Below are 19,344 nucleotides of genomic sequence, written 5' to 3' on the forward strand. Positions count from 1 at the left end.
CGGTAAAGGGCTACTTACTGGCCTCAGACTTCAAATACAATGCTTCATCTTTTGAGGAAGGGATAATTACCAATCCCATTATCAATGAAGACATGGAAGTAATTCTCCTAAGTGACACAGAACAAGTGGTACAGATGGGATTGATCCAGGTGTGCTCACGACCAGTCCTCCTGCCCTTTCATGCTGCCCAAAGCCTGCCACACCGTATTCTTTGGGCTCTCAGGTGGTTGTTGTTATTGTTAATTGATTCTGGTTCACGGTGACCCCATGGGATCAGAGAAGGGCTATGCTCCATAGCATTGCAAGGCTGTGATCTTTTGGATCACACCAGGCCTGTCTTCTGAAGTGCCTCTGGGTGGGTTCACAATGTCAGCCTTTCATCTAGTAATTGATTGCTTAACCCTTTGTGCCACCCAGGGACTCTGGGGCTTCGGGTAGTAAAAGGCTCAAGCCTTTGAAAGACATGTATGTCTTTTAAATGAAAGAAGAGGTCAACAGGGTAGTGGAGGTTGACTCTGGCTCATAATGTTGGACTCAAGGCTCACTTGGTCTCCAGGGACCCCTTACTTGTGGTGAAGATAGTCTGGATCAACTTGCTCCTCAAGGGCCCATTCAGTGCCTGGATCTTGGCTGTGTAGTGGGTGGATGGGCTCAGATCTGCTAGGCTGTAGGAAGTGGTGTCCGGACCCACAATGACTTCCTATGAATAGAAGAAAGAATAAAATTGCTTTAGGCTACAGAAATACTTAGAGCAGAAATTGTAGGCAATCATTCATTCAACCCTCCATTCATTTAGTCACCAAACACGCCTCTACTGGGTACCCATGCTGAACCAGGTCCATTGGAAGTGGAGAGCGTGCACCTCGGGTAAAGGTCGGGGGCTCAGACAGGAAGAATGCATTCAATAACTCAACCACACTTGGTTTCAGGTTGAAGAACGATAAGCGAGGTGGGCAGAGGCCAGCTGACAAAGGGCCTCACCTGCCCTTTGGAATTGGAACTCTATCATCAAAAAGAATGAGGAATCCCCCCCCCCCAAAAAAAAAGTTTTGAGCAAGTGAATGGCACAAACCCAGCTGCACTTTAACAGCCTTCACCCAGGGGCAGCAGGACTTGCGTAGGGGCAAAGGGCCAGACTTTGAGACCAGTTAGCCAGGTGGCCCCTATCACAGGACCCTAGGAAGCTTTAAACCCACATGATGGCAAGTGCGAACAGTCAGAAGTAAGAGACCAGTGGTGTTTAAGAAGTCCCCGGATGATTCTGATGAATAGTTAGCTTGGGGATCTTTGGGGTGCGAAGATGACACAGTAACACAGTAGCCGTGGCACGATGATGCTCTGAGCTCGTGCGGAAGGCTTCTTCCCAGAACACAGTCATCTGGGAGAGGCGGCTGCGACTGGCCCGAGCATTACTTATGTAACTGGCTGCTTGCTCTGCTGTTGCCTCACGGAGGCCACTGGTGTCCATTTGCAGGAGAGCCTCTTTTAAACTTCCTTTCTAGCTGCCAATTCACCCCTTTTCAACCAAACACAACACTGCTCTCTACAGCCTGCAAACCTGGCTGATTGGATTGGCTGTGGCTAGGTGCCACCGAGCCAGCTCCACCTCACAGGGTCCCTGTGTACAGCCGGAAAAAAAACCCTGCCGAGTCCTGCACGTCCTCACAATGATTGTTATGTTTGAGTCCATTGTTCAGCCATCGTGTCAATCCAGCTCGTTGAAGGCCTTCCTCTTTTTATGCCGACTCTCCACTTTACCAAGCGTGCTGTCCTTTTCCAGGGACTGGTCTCCCCTGACAACTTGTCCAAATTGAGCAAGATGAAGTCTTCCCCTCCTTACTTCTAAGGAGCATTCTGGTTTTCCTCCTTTCAAGACAGACTTGAAGACTGGGTTTAGGCACTGACAAATGGGCCTGGGGTCTCTGGAAGGCTGCGCTGTCTCATTGGACTGGGGCAGCGAGGCAGTTAGTTTATTGGTCAACCGGGCCCATAATTACATGTGGGGTTAATTGAAATGTTAATTGAAGGGTAGAGAGATAAATGGCTCAGTGAGCCTCGCCTTTCTACTTCTCGGGTCTCTTGCTTTCTGATGGTTGGACCAGGGTGCAGCTGCCTTAGGCAGTTCCCTGCTTCAGCTTGCAAGGCTCACTTCCTGCAAGACATCTCTGAGGAGAAGACATGTGGACCTCCCCCAATGCAGCCCTGGGTGCTGGAGCAGCCGTGTGGAGACCCCTGCCAGTGCTGAGATGCTCACATGTTCACTGACCTGGCTTTCCTCCTGCAGTCGGCATCATAGTGTGTGTTTTGTGAGATGGAGGAGGACTTTGTGGATTGGTGTCAGACAAATGGGTTAATGTTGGACTTGTGGGCTCAGGCAGCACTGGGTCAGGATGTTTTCTTGATATGCACTCACCCTTTGTATAAAACTCTCTCTTATACATATGAGTTTCTGTGGATTTGTTTCTCTAATGTGCTCAGACTAACACAGGCAGGTACATCATCCTGAGTTTACTTGTGGGCGAATAAAGTCTCAGAGAGGCTAAAAGTTTGGCTCAGGCATCATCATTTGTCAGTGAGAGGAAATGGCTATCCATCTCGGTCCTCTAACACCTGGTTGTTTTTCTCTAGGGAGACATAAAATGCTGAGGATTGAACAGGTGGGGAAATAAATTGGGTGAGTATCAATTTCCTAACATGACCCAGCGACCTTTGGGAGACTCCTGGACTGTTCTCTGGGAGATGGATCACTGAGAAGGTCTAAAGTGGAGTAATCGAGTTACGTGGGGATCCAGTTACTTGTCAGCTCAGGGCTGCAATACAAAGCCCTTTCGTGGGCCATTGCAGCAGATTAGAATGAGATGCATGCCACAGGTGAGCACAGAATACTAGACCATCGGGGCACCTTACTGATTGATAGACGAGTCCTACTTACTCAGTTTACAGATGTGAACATTGATACTCAGAGAAGGAAGGACTTGCCTCAGTTTATACAGTGAGTTCGTTCATTGTTAGACCAGCTCTAAAAAGGGCCCTGATCATGTCCCACCAAAGACATGTAGAAAACTAAACCGCTGGTGCCTCTGAATGTGGTTAAACTGAGAAAGAGGGCAAAGGGGGATTTCACAAAGTTTGGCAGATAGTCCACCCCCTACTTAACCCCCACTCCCCCTCCAGCTCCTCAGTTGCCCTGGGTGAAGGAATATGATCAGGATAATTCGTCCCTACTCTGGGCATTATGAAAATGCCTACAACAGCTTGGGGTGTGTCTATACTTCAAGATACCTTGACTGTCCCATCCACGGATTCATAGACCAGGAGGTAACCAGTTACAGATGCCCGGGGGCGTCTCCAAGTGAGCAGGGCAGTTTCTGATTGGACCTCAGTAGCGGTCAAGTCTCTTGGCGAATCCAGGTCTGTAGAAGATAAGACATTCAATATAAAACCAGTAAATGCAGGGCAAACATCTCTGGCTAGGTTTCGGGAAGCCTGAGTTGCATCTTTTTCTTATTGGACTTTGGGCAACAACATTCTACATCCATCAAGGACTGAGTTGAGCCACAGGATCTCCAAAGGCATAATCTTGTTGTGATTTCCTTTGCCCTACGGACCAGTTTTAGCGGAGCCCCCATGGTCTTGGCTGAGTTTTGAGAGCAATACAGAGGTGGATGTAATTACCAGTCCCCTCGGTTCTCAATAAAAGGGCAGCTGGACTGTTAACTTTGATGCTCACCCCGACTGGGAGGTCATCCCTCACATTGCCCTGCTTGCTGAGGTTTGTAAAAAGAGCTCAATGTATATATATATATGAAAAAACAAAACCCAACAGGCATCTAGGAAAACTGGTCTGAAAAATCTCTTAAAAACGTTTCCCTACATAGAACATGGATCATTAACTCCCGGGTTTGGGGCCAGTGGGGACTGGTTTTCCACTTAAAAAGCCTTCCTCTTAAAGTCTTTTCCCAGTCTGGGGGGAGACCAAGGTCATTTCAGTACAAAAGGAAGCAAGTGTGTTTCTTTTGGTCTTCAGTGAGTGGGCACTGGTGAGTCTAGCTGCGTTTGACATCATCTCATTGCGAGCATCTGACTTCAGAGGAGGGTTTCTGTTTAGGGTCTGGCTGAGTGTCTCAGAAAGAAGACGCCTCCTGACCTGTTGTGAACTTGGTAGTGATGGTTGAGCTCTTCAGGGGCCCCTTCTCCGCCAGGATTCGCAGGGTGTACTCCGTTGCAGGCTGCAGGTCGGTCAGCGCGTACTCCACTGTGTTCCCCGACACGGTGCGTGTAATTTCTGGCACTGAACGAGAAACACACATACGAGGCAGTTACCTCTTGCAGTCTGAGCCATTGGAGGATTTGGCGAACAACACAGAAACTTTCAGTGACCCTGCAGACAAGCAGATTTGATTTCTGCCATGACTCACACCCTTTCTTTCTCTTGAGGGTTCACCTCATATGCAAAGGATTCATCATATGGAGACACAGTTTTTCCAGGCACCAAATCAGAAAGGGGAATTGGGGGTCAGGAGATTTTTTTCCATTTGGTACTGGCTGGAACAGCTTTGCATCCGAGACAGGGATGAGCTGGAGGACAATTGCAGGTAACATCCGCAAGCCTCAGGCCAGCCAATTCAATCTGCCCTCTCTTTCGCCCACTTTCCTCTCTTTAACTGACTCAGACTCCTTTCATAACGTATCAGAATGTGACAAACCATTAAGCTGAGGGAACACACCAATTTGGCACCAGCCTGCTTGCTGCCTCTCAGTTCGCTGTGTCGGATTCAACTGCGGAAATGAAGCCAGATGCCCAGGTGTGTTCATTTACACCTTACCCATAGGGGACCCGGGAGCTGCCCAGGGTGCTGTTGTTGGGCTAGCCGGCATCTTGTCATCCCTGGACTCATGAGTCCCGTGCCAAACCCGTGATCAGTGACAGATCAGTACATTGGTGGTCCCTAGCCGTTACTGGCTGATTTTCAGAGGCAGACAGCCAGGGCCTTCTTGCTAGTCTCTCTTTGTCTGGAAGCTGTGCTAAAACTGGGAGGGGCCCTGGCAGACATGGACAAGTTCATCTGACCATTGTGCTGCCGATGATGACAACCTCTCAGATGACCACCGCAAGGAAAACAACACAGAGCCCCCAAATAGTAAACTTAGCTGTTAAAAGATGAGGTTTGGCTCTTAAAAGGAGTTCATTCCAAAATTATGGACTTGCTCCCTGAAAACGAAGCTCTTTTCCTCCACCTCTCTCATTTTTTCATTTCATTTTACTTGCCAGTGGCCATGCTTTGCTGGCGCTTTATGTTGAAAACATCATGTTTGCTACCAAGGGTCTCCTCTGTGGCCTCTGAGGAGCTCAGGCCCCTCCGCATTGCCTGAAGTGCCTGGTTCCAGGTAAAGATCTTGACATCTCTTTGTCAAGATGCGAGCTACTTCCTAGAGAGGGCAGCTTGCTCCAGGAGGCAGAAAGACTAACTGGAGAGGGGCAACGGGCTGGGGACAAACGCATTGGGGATGGTGACATACTCCCCTCACTTTTGAGTGGCTTCCTCGGCTCCCTTGGAATAACCTCTGTGCTCGTTAGCTTGGCAATGAGCAGAGGACTATGAGCAGACGTCTCCTTCTGTTGCTCCTCCTTGAACAGGTCCTTTGACCTCATAATCTATCCCCAATGCTAGCCCAGGAGGTTATTCTGAGGTTGCATTAAAAAGCTGGAGGCACTGTCTAGGGACTTACCCTGCTACGTCTGGGTACCACACGTCTTTGCACCACACATCCTTCTGATACACACGAGCTCACCATGAGTTGAAGTTAAGAGCCATACAGACAACACTGACTTTTCTGGCCAACCCGTGCAATTTTCCCTCTTTGCCAAGTGATGCTCAGCAAAGAGAGAATGGAAAGAGTCTCTAGCAGAACGGATGCTTCTTAGCACGGTGGGGGGGTGGGGGTGGCTCTTGGACTGGGTTTTACCTCGCTCTCCTTTGTAGGAGATGACATAACTGTCCACAGCAGCAATGGCCGGCTGCCACATGGCCAAGGCTTCTGAGTCGGTGATGTTGGCTGTCACCAGGCCCGATGGAGCGTCGAGAGCTGCAAAGAAAGGTGGTGACATGCTGGAGGAATGGGTAGTCACGGAGTAGGAGATTGCACCTCGGCTGCTCTGCGGTCTGCACGCCTGCTCGTCGGACAGGGTGGTGCTGCTTGGGGAGGTTCAGAACCAGTCCACCCTGTCTTAGAGGGTTGCGATGAGATGGAATCAACTCGATGGACATGCAATGTTGCTTTTCACATGATATTGGGGGTGGAAAGATGCCTCAAAAAACAGATGAGCTCATGATAAAGATATTATTCACATCACTTTTTCCCAGAGAAAGGATGGACTAAAACAGAGGAGGTTCCCATCCTAATTGAAGATTGCTCAAGGTTGTCCGGGACTCTGAGCTATCTGTGGATAGGTGATTGGTAGATCCTATGGGGCCAGGCTCTGGAGGCTGGGGCCCTTGGGGTCTACCTTGGTGATATGGGCTGAGTTGCGTTGTGTCTCCCCAAGGCATGTGTTGTCCATCCCAACCCCTATACCTGTGGATGCATTCCCACTTGGAACCCTGGGGATGAAACGCTGTTTTTCCCTGGGATGTTAGTGAGGCCATACCAGGGTAGGATGTGTCATAAGCCTCACCGATTTTGAGACACAGAAGAAAGCATACACAAATGCTCCCTGGAGATCTCCATGGAACGCCGAGAAGACAGTTGGAGAAGCTGAGAAAGCGCAGACGAGCCCCACCCCGGAGCTGGTGCTGTCAATTCAGACGGCTCATCTCCTTAAACTGGGAGCATCGACTGCTGATGAATGCCACTTGGCTGGGTTATTTTTGTTACAGCAGCATCAGCTAACGAATGCAACTGGCTCAGGTCTGTCTGGTGCCAGGCCCTTGAGGAAGCTATTTGCCTTCTTTAAGCCTCGCCTCCCTCCTTCCGTTTCTCAGGGGTGGCTATTGTGAGGATCACCTACACAAGATGTTGGCTGAGGTGTGTGGGGAAGCTCTCGATGGTCACAGGTTTTATTAACACTGCTTTTTAACGTACATGGAATCTTAGCTGGGACTTCAGGTGGCTGTACTGAGGAGGTCTGAATATGCAAAGAATAGCAGCCCTGACCTCTCATAACTGACCACTTCCCCTACTCAACGTCTCTTTCTTAGAAGCCAACCTCCATATGCCTCATCTGCTGTGGGTTTTACACTTGCTCCCCAATCACCCGCCAGGCCAGCCTGTTAGGGTGGAGAGTGGCCCAAGAATCGAGATGCGGCTTGCTCATTCTGGGTGCCCACATGGTCCCCTTAGAGTCCCTTCCTGTCTCGTCCTGCATGTGCAGATTCTCTGAAAGGGGGAAGACCTTTGGACGCTGGGGGCAATGGCATTCAGTGTTTGTGATTAGTTACCGTGGAGAATTCATGAATGAAAGATTTTCTGGGTGGGGGTGGGGGAAGAGGGGATGGGGTCTGTGTGGCAGGGTGGACCGGGCTTCTGGATCCTGATGGGATGACTGGATTGCTTATCAAGTCTTTTAGGCTATGAGGATATTTTTAAAATTTCCTATGAGGCTCATTCTTTGGATCCCTATAATGGAATGAACTGGGTAATTGCTCCTATATCAAAGGGTAAATTGTTTGGAGACTTAGTTGTAACTGGCTGTCTAAAGAGAAATTTTCCACTTCATTCTCCTTCAATGCAATTCATTATTTCTCTGTCTTTATAGTGTGCTCTATAAACCAAATTGAAATAGGAAACGAGCCTTTATTTCAGAAGAGGGCAGGGTTTAATATAAAACCCATCTACTCCAGCATTGATTTGCTTTGTGGGCTGGCTGGTAGCATTTGCTTTCTTGGATCTCAGTTATTTCCTCTGTGAAATGGGAATGGAAATTACCATGGGGATGAAACCTGAAGGGCTTATCAGCTGTGCCTGGAAGACCAAACTGTAAGCCAAACTCACAGCCATGAGTCAATTCCAACTCCTAGCAACCCTACAGGAGAGAGCGGAACCATCCCATGGGCTTCCAAGGCTAGAGTTCTATAGGAACAAAAAGCCTTAGTTCCTCCCCTGGAAGGGCTGGTGGTTTGGAGCCTGCTACCCCACCAGAGCACCTGCCTGGAAGATGGTAGCGGTCGAATAGAGAGGAACCGCTTGAAGGCTGTAACCGTGACTGTCTAGGTGAAGCAAGCACCTGGTGAGGGGTCTTCACAATGGCTTCCGGCATTAGACAAAGAAGGGAAGGGGGTCATGGACGCACAGGTGTCATAATGTCCATTTACAGATGCTTTCCATATGTAGTTTTGTGTGATTCCCTTCTGTGGGGGAGATGGGGTTATACTTATTTTACAGACAAGGAGACTGGCCCCTAAGGAACTGACTGACAGCTCATGGCTCATGTTGGTAAGCCGTGGTAGAGTTGGAATTTCATTCCAGGTCAGAATGACTTCCAAACTTGGGGGCTTTCATCCACAATCACTGAGAATCCTGAGGCCTAGGGAGGTTGAGGATGTCCCTAGGTTATCCAGCTATTAAAGACCAGGGAGGGGACTAGACAGGAAGCCTATGTCCTATTCCAAGCTAGCAGGGCTTCACAATTAAAAACTCATTTCCAGCTGTTGAATCTTGAGCACGAATGCTGCAGTTGGGGGACTGTACAGCCAGCATGCAGAAGTGGCCTCTGCCCCCTGCAAATCAAACCAACCCGAACCTGTGGTGAGTGATCCGGAGAGGGGTCCACTTTCCTCAAAGCCCTGCATGGCGACGACACTGACCAGGTACTCCATTCCGGGGATGAGTTTCACCAGCTGCGTCTCCGTCTGGGTTCCACCCACAGTGACCACAGAGGGTGTACCTGGAACATGGGGGAAGCCAGGTCACAAAATGGTGAACCTCGGTGAAGCTCAGCCACTGTGGCCCCCCACAAGAGGGTGTATTCCTTTGGAAATGAAACTCTATCTTTGTCCAATATCATTTTCGTGCCTTCTCATTTACTCCTACACTCTGGCAGGGTATAATGCTTTTTCTATTGGTGCAGATGCCAAAAATGAAGCCAGGGGAGGAAAAAACATGAAGTCACAATATACTAAAAATGGCAAGTTTCTGTTCAGTAGAGTGTTGGCGTGTTGTGCAAATCTGATTCCTTGATTAACGTTTTACACAAAGAATACAGGATGCATCCCTATGTACTGCATGCAATCTATCAACCCCACAGTCTATCAATCCCACAGTCCTTGTTTAGAAGAATCTAGTCGCCCTGGGAAGTCCTTGTCACTGGCAGGGTTTCTGTTCTTGGAGAAGGCATGATGGTCCTCGCCAAGCCGTGCTTCTATCGTTAATGAAGTCACTTCTGATGAGATGTTCAGGGCTGCCAAAGAACTTGTACTCCCATTGGTCAAACTTCCCTCAGAGATGCTAGGGCATTTTTTCTGGGAGTTTACCCATCATGCTCTCTTTACACACTTAAGTGACAAGGAGCTCCCTGTCTGTCTTGAGACAGATTGGGTTGTATATCTTCCCTGTGGTTTCTATCGTAGTACAGGGAGCTCATGCACAACACCTCAGAAATTCAAAGACAAATGCCTTTGTCTCTGAAATCTTAAACAGCCCTTGGCTTTTAATCTGTTCCTTCTGCCGCACGGTCTTGGCGAACTCCACTTGAAGTGTGGCACCAGAACCGGATGTGCCAGCCACGAACGGACAGCAGGAAGAGAGCAAGGCCCTTGTGTGCACTGCTCAGGACTCCGCTCAGGAGCAGCCCTGGCAACATGGGGAGAAGCATCCAGTTGCTAATAAATAGGTGAGTGTTTTGGATTTATTCAAGATTTCATTCAAGATTTCCAGCCTTGGAAACTTTATGGGGGCAGTTCTACTCCATGGGCTCACTATGATTCAGAATTGAATTAAAGGCAGTGGGGTAAGACTAGACTCTTTGATGCATGAAGCCATTTCTTCCAAGGATCTCAGAAAGCCAACCCCCCCCCCAAAAAACAACAACAACAAAAAACCACTCCTTTCAGTCAAGTCAAATTTTGACTCCTAGTAACTCGATAGGACTGAGTAGAACTGTCTGTAAAGTTTTCCAAGGCTGTCCAACCTGATGGAAGCAGACCGTCACCTCTCTATCCTGTGGAGTCACTGGTGAGTTTGAACCACTGACCTTTCCTTTAGCAGCCAAACACGTAACCATTGTGCCATCTGAACTCCATCATTGTGCCATCTGAACTCCTAAAGCGCTCAGGGCACTTAACAAATGGGGTCTTTGCAAAGGATCTCAGAAATAAGGAAGTCACTTTCTTTGGCTGTGATGTTTGGGAGGATGGGGGCCCTCAGCCTTGTTGTGCTAATCCACCCAACCCAACCCTCCATCCACCCAAACCAACCCTCGGGGCTGCTCCCCACCTCCAAATCCCTTACCTCCAACATTGGGCACATAGGTAACCCGGAAACTCTCCACCTGGGCAGTGGGGGCAATCCAGCTGACGGTGGCTGAGTCTTCAGTGATGTCTGAGAAAACGAGTTCCTTCGGGGAGCCCATGGCTGTCAAGGAGAAAGCACAAGACAAACCCCAAAGCGTTGAATGATCTTGCCCATTGATTATTTGTCCTGTTACCCTTATCGAGGGAAAGTTAAACTCTAGAATTTGTATCTGAGCCAGGCCCTTAGAATGGAGAATGTTGTGATTCATGGTCAAGTTATGACTTGACAGAAACAAAGGACTTCATTCAGGTACCGGGGCTGAATGCTATAGAGCAGCAGTTTGGTTTCATGACAAGGTAAACTTAGCACCAGAATAGAGCTCGAAGGAAGTGAGGGAGCACAGTTTCACAGGTTGAAATAAGCCCCACTTTCATTCTTGAGTTTTAGCACATTTTCATATCTTTCTTTCTTCAGTTCCTTTCGTGAAATGATGCCAAGAATTACAACTTCAAAGTCCTTGAAAATTCGCTAAGATCTCTTCACATATGTTCTTGTGTACTTAATTCTCAGATAGAAACTTGTGTGAAGACGTGATTGGGAGTACTTTACAGAAGAGCAAACTGAGAATCAGTTCCCCTGCGGATTTTCTTGAGATGGGAACCTTTCAGGATCGTCGGGCAGGACAGCAGTGTGAAAGACAGCCTTCAGATCCTGAAGACAAGGATGCCATGGAAATTAACCTGAACAAACCCCTTCCCAGAATTGGAAGGCAGTCCTGAGCCAGGGACACCACCTCAGGGATGTTTACTAAAGCGAATACCCAACAAACACTGAGTCTACCTGTGAGAAGGCCGTGCCAGGAGGCAGTGCCCGCTCTCCAATGACCTCCCCTCAAGCCCAGTTTCCTTTGGCTCCTCGTGGTGTGGCTTTTGGCTTAGATTCTTGCCTTCTTCAGCTGACCAGACCTAACGAGAGACTTCAGGAAGCAATTTTCGAGTCTCCAGGGAGCTCACTTCCTCGTTCCCCCTCTCCAGCCCACGTGCATCATTAGGTTCTAAAGCCCACGGTCCACTTTGCGGGGGCTTCTTCCCTCATCCAATTCATCTTCTCTGATGGCTTTCTTCTGTGACCCGGTAGCCACCCCCAGACACAGTGAGTGCTGTGTTTGTGGCCTTTCTTTGGAAAACCGTGGAAACAACAGTACTCCGGAGCTTGGAAGATCTCCATTGTCCACACACAAAGGATGCTGAGCAGCCTCACTCTGGCCCCTTCACTTGTGAGAGCTTCGGTTGGCACATCTGTCCAGTGGAGCAAGAGGTTCCCAACTGAAGGGATGTGGTGGCACTCAGTGACACGATAGAAGTAAAAGCACTAGCGCAGCCTATGACCCTCACTAAGAATTCTACAACCCAATGGCCCTGCTTTCTCATGCCATGCTTTCTTTCCTTGGCAGTGCCCAGCAAGGATGCATATAAAGCCAACTGAGAAAGGACAGACACACTGGTGAGGTGTGTAAGCGCAAGAACTGAGGGCCCTCCTGCTGCTAGCCAGGGCCACTCTGACTTTCACTCTAATGTCAGGGTCGACACAGCTTGGAAGTGGACATGTAAGCTAAAACCAGGGCTCTCTTCTCTAGGAGCAGGCTTGTGGATGCTGACACTCTGGGGCCGAGTTAGCGGGCATCTCTGCTATTTCTTACATTGCAGGCCTTCCTCCGTGTGGAAGATTTGAAGGCCCCTCGCATGGACAGGAGTCCAAGCCCTTGTTCTCACAGCAGTGGAAGGACAACTGACCATTGAAAATGGAGCCTCACAGAACCACTAAACCACAGCCACTGAAAATCTGGGGGGACGCACACAAGGCCATGGTTGAAGAGCAGACTCCTGGTTTCCAATAAGACCCTAAGGAAACATCTGGAATTGTTACAAATTCTCAAGGCATTTCCAAGTGAGCTGCTATTTGATCTCCACATAACGAGTCAATTCTCAAAATCTGGAGTAAAAAAAAAATCCAAAAAAACCCACAAAGCCATCGGCTTGAGTCCATTCCAACGCATGTTAACAGAGTAGAACTGTGTGTGTGTGTGTGTTTTGTGACTGTAGTCTTGGTGGAAGCAGATTTCCAGGCCCTCCATTTGTGGCCTGGCTGAGAGAGTTCAAACTGCCAGCCTTTCAGTTAGCAGCTGAGCACAATCCGTTCGCCATACCCAGGAACCTCAAAACTTGGACCACATGCATCTTATTAGGAGGCCATTAAAAAATGTATTTCCCCTTTCAACATGTTTGCTATTGAACATTTGATATGTGTCAGGTCCTTTGCTGACTTAAGTGGACAGCTGTTGTAACCAGCAGGGCTTAAGAGCGGGGATTTTGGAGTTAGTCGGCCTGGGTTAGAGCACCACTTCTGGCCTTAGGAACTGCAGGCTCTCTGGTCCTTGTGCATGACTGTAGTGTCATCTTGCGCTAAGTGACATCAAGTGTGTGTTCCACGGCGAGTGGCTGTCATCTTTATGCTTCTGGGGGGAAGTGTGTAAGTCAGAGCGAGAGGCATGGAAGAGGCTCTGAGAACAAAGAGGCTGGGTGCAGGATGAAGAGGGTGGTCTAGGGTGTCAGGCCCCGGGCACAAGACCACTGTGACTCTGTGCTGTCCCTTGAAATCTTTATGGGAGCCTAGAGCCTCATCCTTCTTCTGTGGAGAGGGACGGTTGGTCTCTTGAGCATATGAGTCAGGGTTGAGTAGGGCGTTGAGGCGGCCTGAATGGGAAAGGCAGGGCAACATTTTCTTCTATTCTTTTTCAGCTAACCCGGGAGAGGAATTTCCTTTTCCCCAGCAGGTGGCCTTCAGAGTTGTTATGAGGTCAGTAACATCCGTGAGCTTCATGAGCCTTAGCAGCCAGCCACATGTGTAGCCCGTGAACTTCACCAGCTTTCTGCTCTTTGCTTCCCTGGTCACAGCCACACATAGCGTTTCCTCAGTGCAAGCTTGTGCGGGGTGGGGAACTGCCCCGCCCCTTCATCCCCGCAGGTGGTGGATAGAGCATTTGACCAATGAGCAAGGGCGAAGACCTTGAGACAAAATACAATGAGACAATGGGCTGAAGGAAGAATCTCTGGAATAAAAAGAGGTGATGATTTTAACGACATTACTGCAAACAGTGAAAATGCAAGTGGCTGGCATTTGCGAGTCCCTTGCTATGGGCCAGGCCTCTGCTTTGTGCTTGACAGGAAGGATCTCATTTGGTCCTCACACCCGATCAATTAAATGACACCATCCTCTTTCCACTCAGACTGGACGCCCCTGTCCGAGGCCACACAGTATAGGACTGAAAGGGCTAGGACATGACACCAGGTTGTCTGGATCCCAGCCCTTTAAGGAGGAAACCTGGAAGTCGGGACTTGTTTCTCTGTGTTCTCCTGTTTATTTACAGTACCTGTGGTCGCTACAGCACTGACTGGCTGTGATCGCTTTCCACTGCTCACTCCATAGAGCTCAATTTCATACTCGGTGGCCTCTTTGAGACCTGTGATATCCCTGGTACGTTCAGGGGCAAGAAGGGTGATTTCCAGAGGCTCAGATTGCTTTTTGGTATCTCTGATTTTGAGGACAAAACTGTCGAAGACTCCATCATCAGCGGTCCAAGACAGACGGAAACCGTCTGGGGTGGCATCTGAGACCAGAAGGTTGTCAACTTCTGGCTCGGCTTCTAGAAGGGGAGAACATGGTAGGAAAAGGAGGAGAGAGAACGTTATGGACCAGCCAACACAATCTCCTGCCCAGTGGGGGCATCGGTCTGCAGTGATGCCCAGACTCGAAGAGACAGAACTGTCCTGAGATTTCAAAAATAAAATGATTCAACATTAATAAGCCTAGGGGACTGGAGAGGAGAAAGACGGGCTGAAACATTCAGTACAAGCCACGTGCTTGCTTGCCGATGTGAGTTTTGTCTAAAAGCAATTTTGTAAATCCACATCTGGACTCAGCCGTGGGCCCTGTCATGCATTATTAAACAAGTTCAAAGCCAGTAACTTGTTTACATTTACTTTCTGTCTTCCAGTGGCGGAATGCCCATCCTCTGAGACCTTCTTTTCTTTTTGAAAAGACAAATAAACCAGCACTAACGATCTGTAAAGCTACCCACGATGATACTGCTGATTATGTTTCCCTTGAGCCCGAGCAAAATGGCTTTTAACATCCAAAGGTCCTTTTGCTTTGTTCTGGGGCTGTTTGACTCAAGGAGGTTCTCCTTGTTGACTTTATCCCCCTTTCTCCTTTCCATAACCATTTGGTAAGTGCACACCTGAGGCGCGTCACCTCTTGTGCGACAGAGTCGAGAACCCAGGTCTGGACTTAGATTGCCTTAACTAGACAAAACTCAAGGGCAGAGTAAATTTAGAGCTGAGTTTCCCAGAGTGTGCTCAGCACAAATGATTCCTCCTTCTGAAAAGATGGCCATTGTCAGGGTCATTTGGGAAAGACAGCCCGACTAAGTCCCTCTTCGAGAAATCGAAGGCACCTTAGAGTGCTCTGAAGAGACATGTGGTCAAGAGTTCCCGCTGAACTTTAACTCAGTATTTCTAAAACTTATTTGAAAATGGAATCTATTTAGCAAATAGGACCTTTGAATGTTCTATGGAGTTAGTAATCTCTCGATAGACTCTGGGAAGCACAGCATTTTTGCTTTTGAGGTTGTTAATATTAGTCTTACGAACATCATGGGTTTAGTCTGTGTCAAGAATGTCTTGGGTGTTTGTATTTCCCCAAAAAGTAAGAGTCCACATTTGATAGTCTGGCGACAAGCCCTGATGCGTTTGTCAAGAACAGCATTGACACTTTCAGATGCTTTCGATGCATTTCTGAAATCCACTTTCCCGTATATTTCTTCTGAGAAGGCTGAAATGCCACCGGAGGCCAGCCAGGACGAGCACAGGACAGAGTGACAAGGAGTAAGCACACACAAGATGCGGACAAGACTTGAACCTTCTAAACGGGTTAGGACATCAAGTGGAAACATTTCGACCTTCTCAGGTCTGAGATGGGAGAGGGTGAGTGCTTATTAGACAAGGGCCAAGGGACAGCTCATTAGATACGACAAGGGACAGTGGATGGAACATGAACAATTAGGCCACGCCTCTGGATTAAATAAGGGATATGGACAAGGATGTTAAAACCACAATGATCTGGTAGGTAGATGATGTGGAAGGGGACTAGGAAGACGAGGGAATGGCTCACTTGAAATGAAATACCTGTAACAATCTCAGCCCTCAAGGGATTGGATTGGTGCCCTTGGGTGAAGCCAGAGACCATAACCTCATAGCCAATGCCAGTTATGAGGCCTCTAAGCTCCAGCTTCCTCTGGGTTCCTGAAAGTGTGAATTCCTGGGGGTCCAGCAGCTTCCCAGAATCCACCACCGTGACTAGGAAGCTGTCAAAGGCATTCTCCGATGCCATCCAGGAAACTGTGAACCCGTAGGGATTAATGTCGGAAATGGTTAGGTTTTCCAGAAGGGGCAGGGCCTCTGAAAGAAGGGGGAGGGGCGAGAAGAAGTCAAGTTAGCAGCACTGACTCCGCCAGGAGAGTACAAGTCTTCGAGAACATTATAACCGATCCATCATTCAGTGGGTTATTTGCTTAGCCACTGAATATTCAGTAAAAGCTTGTCAGTTAACAAATGGCATTGTTTTGGGTGATTGTCACAGTGAGGGTACGAGGCAGGTTATCCAGTTTTACAGAGGAGAAAATTGAACTTCAGCAAGAGTGACTTGGGCGAAGCCACAGAGCTGAAATATGCAAGACTCAGGTTTGTAGTCAAGTCTGACTTTCAGGGCCACCTACAAATAAGAGCTCTGGGGTTTGGTTTGGACCCCTTCCTCTACTGCCCACCCTTTCTGGTCTTCAAGAAAATCATTCTGTTCCAATTACACTTTGTTGGCACCTCCATAAGTTTCCATTCCACTTCTAGCTTCTATTTTGAATCAAGCCAACTAGGCCAATAATCACACACAACTTCACAAGCTGAGATGCAGAAAGGAAAGGGGATAGGCGTTTCTGATGTACTCGAATCAATCATGTAGGCTGTGCAAACCAAGATTCATTCATTTTTTGACTGCTGGTTTTCATGGATCAAGTTAGGAAACAGGAGCAGATCTGCATCTTCTGTAAATTCCATCATCATCATCATCATTCATTCACCTAGGGTCTCCTATTTTTCGGGTGCCAGAAACTCTTTCACACCCTGGGGATTCCTACAAGAGTGAGTTCATACCAACTACGTTTTAACTCAACACTTCATGGTTGACAAGGCTCCCCATTCATTGGCTTATTTAACCCTCACAATGATTCCAGAGGATAGAAGATGCTGTTTTCCCCCCATACCCTACCAACAACATCCGGTAAGGAGACAAAGAGGCCAAATGAGACATATCCAAGTACGCACATCTACGAAGTGGCTAGCCATGGATCTGTGTTCCATGTTCTTTCAACACCTCAAGCCAATAGCTAATTAATTAGCCCCAGCAGATCCAAAGGATTAAGTGGGATTAGTGGAGAAGGTCTGGTGCTTTCCCTCTGGTAAGAAGAAGCATTGTAATGGGGAATGTGTTTACTCGTTCTTTTACAGGGGGTGGGGGGCGCCTAGGGACAAAAAGTCTAGGGCCAAGGAATTTCTGCATTCCGTTAGACCTTTAATTTCCATCGCAGCTAAATAGAAATTTTCAAAGTGGTAAGCCACTTTACACGAATGCCTGCAGTCTAATCCTGGGGAGGCAAAGAAGCAGGCCTGAAAAGAAACAGTGTTTGGTGAGTGAATGAATAAGTGAATGAATGAACAAGTGAATGAATGAACCTCCTCATCCCCTAAGCAATAATGTCACTTTCACTGTGGCTTGAACTTCCTATACTTATCTGGAAACATTTGGTGTTCACTTTGAGCCCCCCCACCCCTCCACACCAATAATGATCTCTAAAGAATCACAACTCTCAAAGGCAACGATGATGAAATCGCATATGCATATACTGTGTAAACAGGCTCTTTTATCTGAAACAAAGGTCTAAAATCCAGTTACTGGCTTTTGTTTATCTAAGGGCTGCCTCTCTTTGTAGCTCGCCTCTTGACACCTCCGCCCAAGCAAAGCATCGGATTCCGATCAAATCAAGGGCATTCAGGCTAATTAGCAAATCAAAGGCTTGTTATTTATCATCCCTCTTGTGCAGTTCCCCCCTCTTTTCTAATATGCTTTCTTTAAAATGTAAGATCTTACTATGCCTTCAATTGGTTGAAACAATGCTGTAACTGGATTGGATTCCCGGAAGTCCAGGTGCTGTTGTTATTGTTAGGTGTCATGGCGTCAGTGAAGACTGACAGAGAACCTTACGGACAACAGAATGAAGCACTGCCTGGTCCTGTCCCATCCGCACAAGTGTTTATGTTTGAGCCCATTGTTGCAGTCGCTGTATTAATCCATCTCTTTGGACTGATCTAATGTAGCAAACACGATGTCCTTTTCTACTGACTGATCGCTCCTGATAACAGGTCTGTCCTTGCTTCTAAGGAGCTTTCTGACTTTTCTTGCTTTGCTTGTTTGCTTTGGCAGCCTGGGTTATTTTCAGTATTATTCGCTAGCACCGTAATTCAGACACATCTATTCATCTGAAGTCTTCCTCATTCACCCTCAGACTTTCCCAGACATAAAAGGCAACAGAAAACACCACAGTTTGGCCCAGGCATATCCTAGTCCTCAAAGTGGCATGCCTCCTCTTTAAATTAACTACTTTAAAGAGGTCTCCTGCGGCAGATTTCCCCAAATGCAATATGCCACTTGATTTCTTGACTGGGGATCCAAATAAGGTGAAATTCTTCACAACTGCAGTCTTTTCTCTGGTTATCAGGACATTACCTATGGATCTCGTGACTGCCGTCGAGTCTATGCCAACGCACCGAGACCCTACAGGACAGGGCAGAACTGCCCCTGTGGGTTTCTGAGACTGCTACTCTTCCGGGAGTAGAAAGCCTCGTCTTTCTCCCACGGAGCAGCTGGTGTATGTTGTGAGGACTCACCCTCTTCCCTCTCTTCGGGGTAAGGTCGTGCAAGAAACTATAAGTAAGAGCTGTTTGGAACCGGTGGTCCTTTCTTTTCTCCTGGGCAGTGAGATGTTCATTTCAAGGTGACTCTTCCACACCCTCCCCTAAGAAATGACCATTCTCTTCGCTTGGAGACTGCTCTCACTCACATGACGTGACTGGAAGGAAACGACAACTATTTTTAAGTTCTGTATTTTACACCCGGGTGCTGGCTTCTGAAGAACAACAGGAGAGCTGTGCCGGCACAAGCCGACTGGAAGGTTGTAGCACACACCTGTTGGCAGGTGCTGTGGAGTCCACTTGGACCCGTAGGGACCCCGTGGGACAGAATAGAGCGACTCCACAGGGCTGGCATGCTCATGGAAACCCTTCCTCCTACAGAGCTCCCACAGACTCCTGGTCGCGTCAACGTCCAGCCTTTCAGTTAGCAGTTGAGTATTTAACTACAGCACCGCCAGGGCTCCCGGGAGCCAGGAAACAGCATCTGACCCCCTTTGCCCTGAGACCAGGCTGTGAGATGTACCTGTAGCTCCTCTGTTGTCATTCATAAGAACAGAAGTGGAGACACTTGCCAAGGTCATGTAGACACAACGCAGTGGGAAGGGATTAGAAACCACAGAAGCTCTGTCTCACAATTCTCATCCTCCAAGTATACCATGTCATTTCCAATTCAATATTTAGTTGCACTAATTACTTATTATACACCAATTACTGACAAGTCAGTTCTGCCTCATGGCCACACCATGTGTGTGAATGTCTAACTGTATCCATTATGTTTCCAATGTCTGATTTGGGGGAGCAGATTGGCTTCTTCTAA

The 19,344-nt window shown here is 48.1% G+C and overlaps 1 protein-coding gene across 9 annotated transcripts in view; it reads right to left on the reverse strand.

Moving 5' to 3' along the window:
* TNC (tenascin C) overlaps positions 1 to 19,344 on the reverse strand; it is a 99,608-nt gene that overhangs the window by 13,068 nt on the left and 67,196 nt on the right. For 4 of the 9 annotated variants that reach the window (XM_075560384.1, XM_075560383.1, XM_075560387.1 and 1 more), the window contains 8 exons: positions 15,693 to 15,965; positions 13,880 to 14,152; positions 10,447 to 10,569; positions 8,741 to 8,884; positions 5,968 to 6,087; positions 4,148 to 4,291; positions 3,283 to 3,413; positions 568 to 700 (listed from right to left, as the gene is read on the reverse strand). In XM_075560384.1, the coding sequence (XP_075416499.1) occupies positions 568 to 700; positions 3,283 to 3,413; positions 4,148 to 4,291; positions 5,968 to 6,087; positions 8,741 to 8,884; positions 10,447 to 10,569; positions 13,880 to 14,152; positions 15,693 to 15,965 (1,341 nt within the window). The remainder of the gene's footprint in view (positions 1 to 567; positions 701 to 3,282; positions 3,414 to 4,147; positions 4,292 to 5,967; positions 6,088 to 8,740; positions 8,885 to 10,446; positions 10,570 to 13,879; positions 14,153 to 15,692; positions 15,966 to 19,344) is intronic. The other 5 variants (XM_075560385.1, XM_075560386.1, XM_075560388.1 and 2 more) reach the window with 2 other exon arrangements.

The sequence above is a fragment of the Tenrec ecaudatus genome, chromosome 10 (assembly GCF_050624435.1).
Source record: "Tenrec ecaudatus isolate mTenEca1 chromosome 10, mTenEca1.hap1, whole genome shotgun sequence".
NCBI lineage: Eukaryota > Metazoa > Chordata > Mammalia > Afrosoricida > Tenrecidae > Tenrec > Tenrec ecaudatus.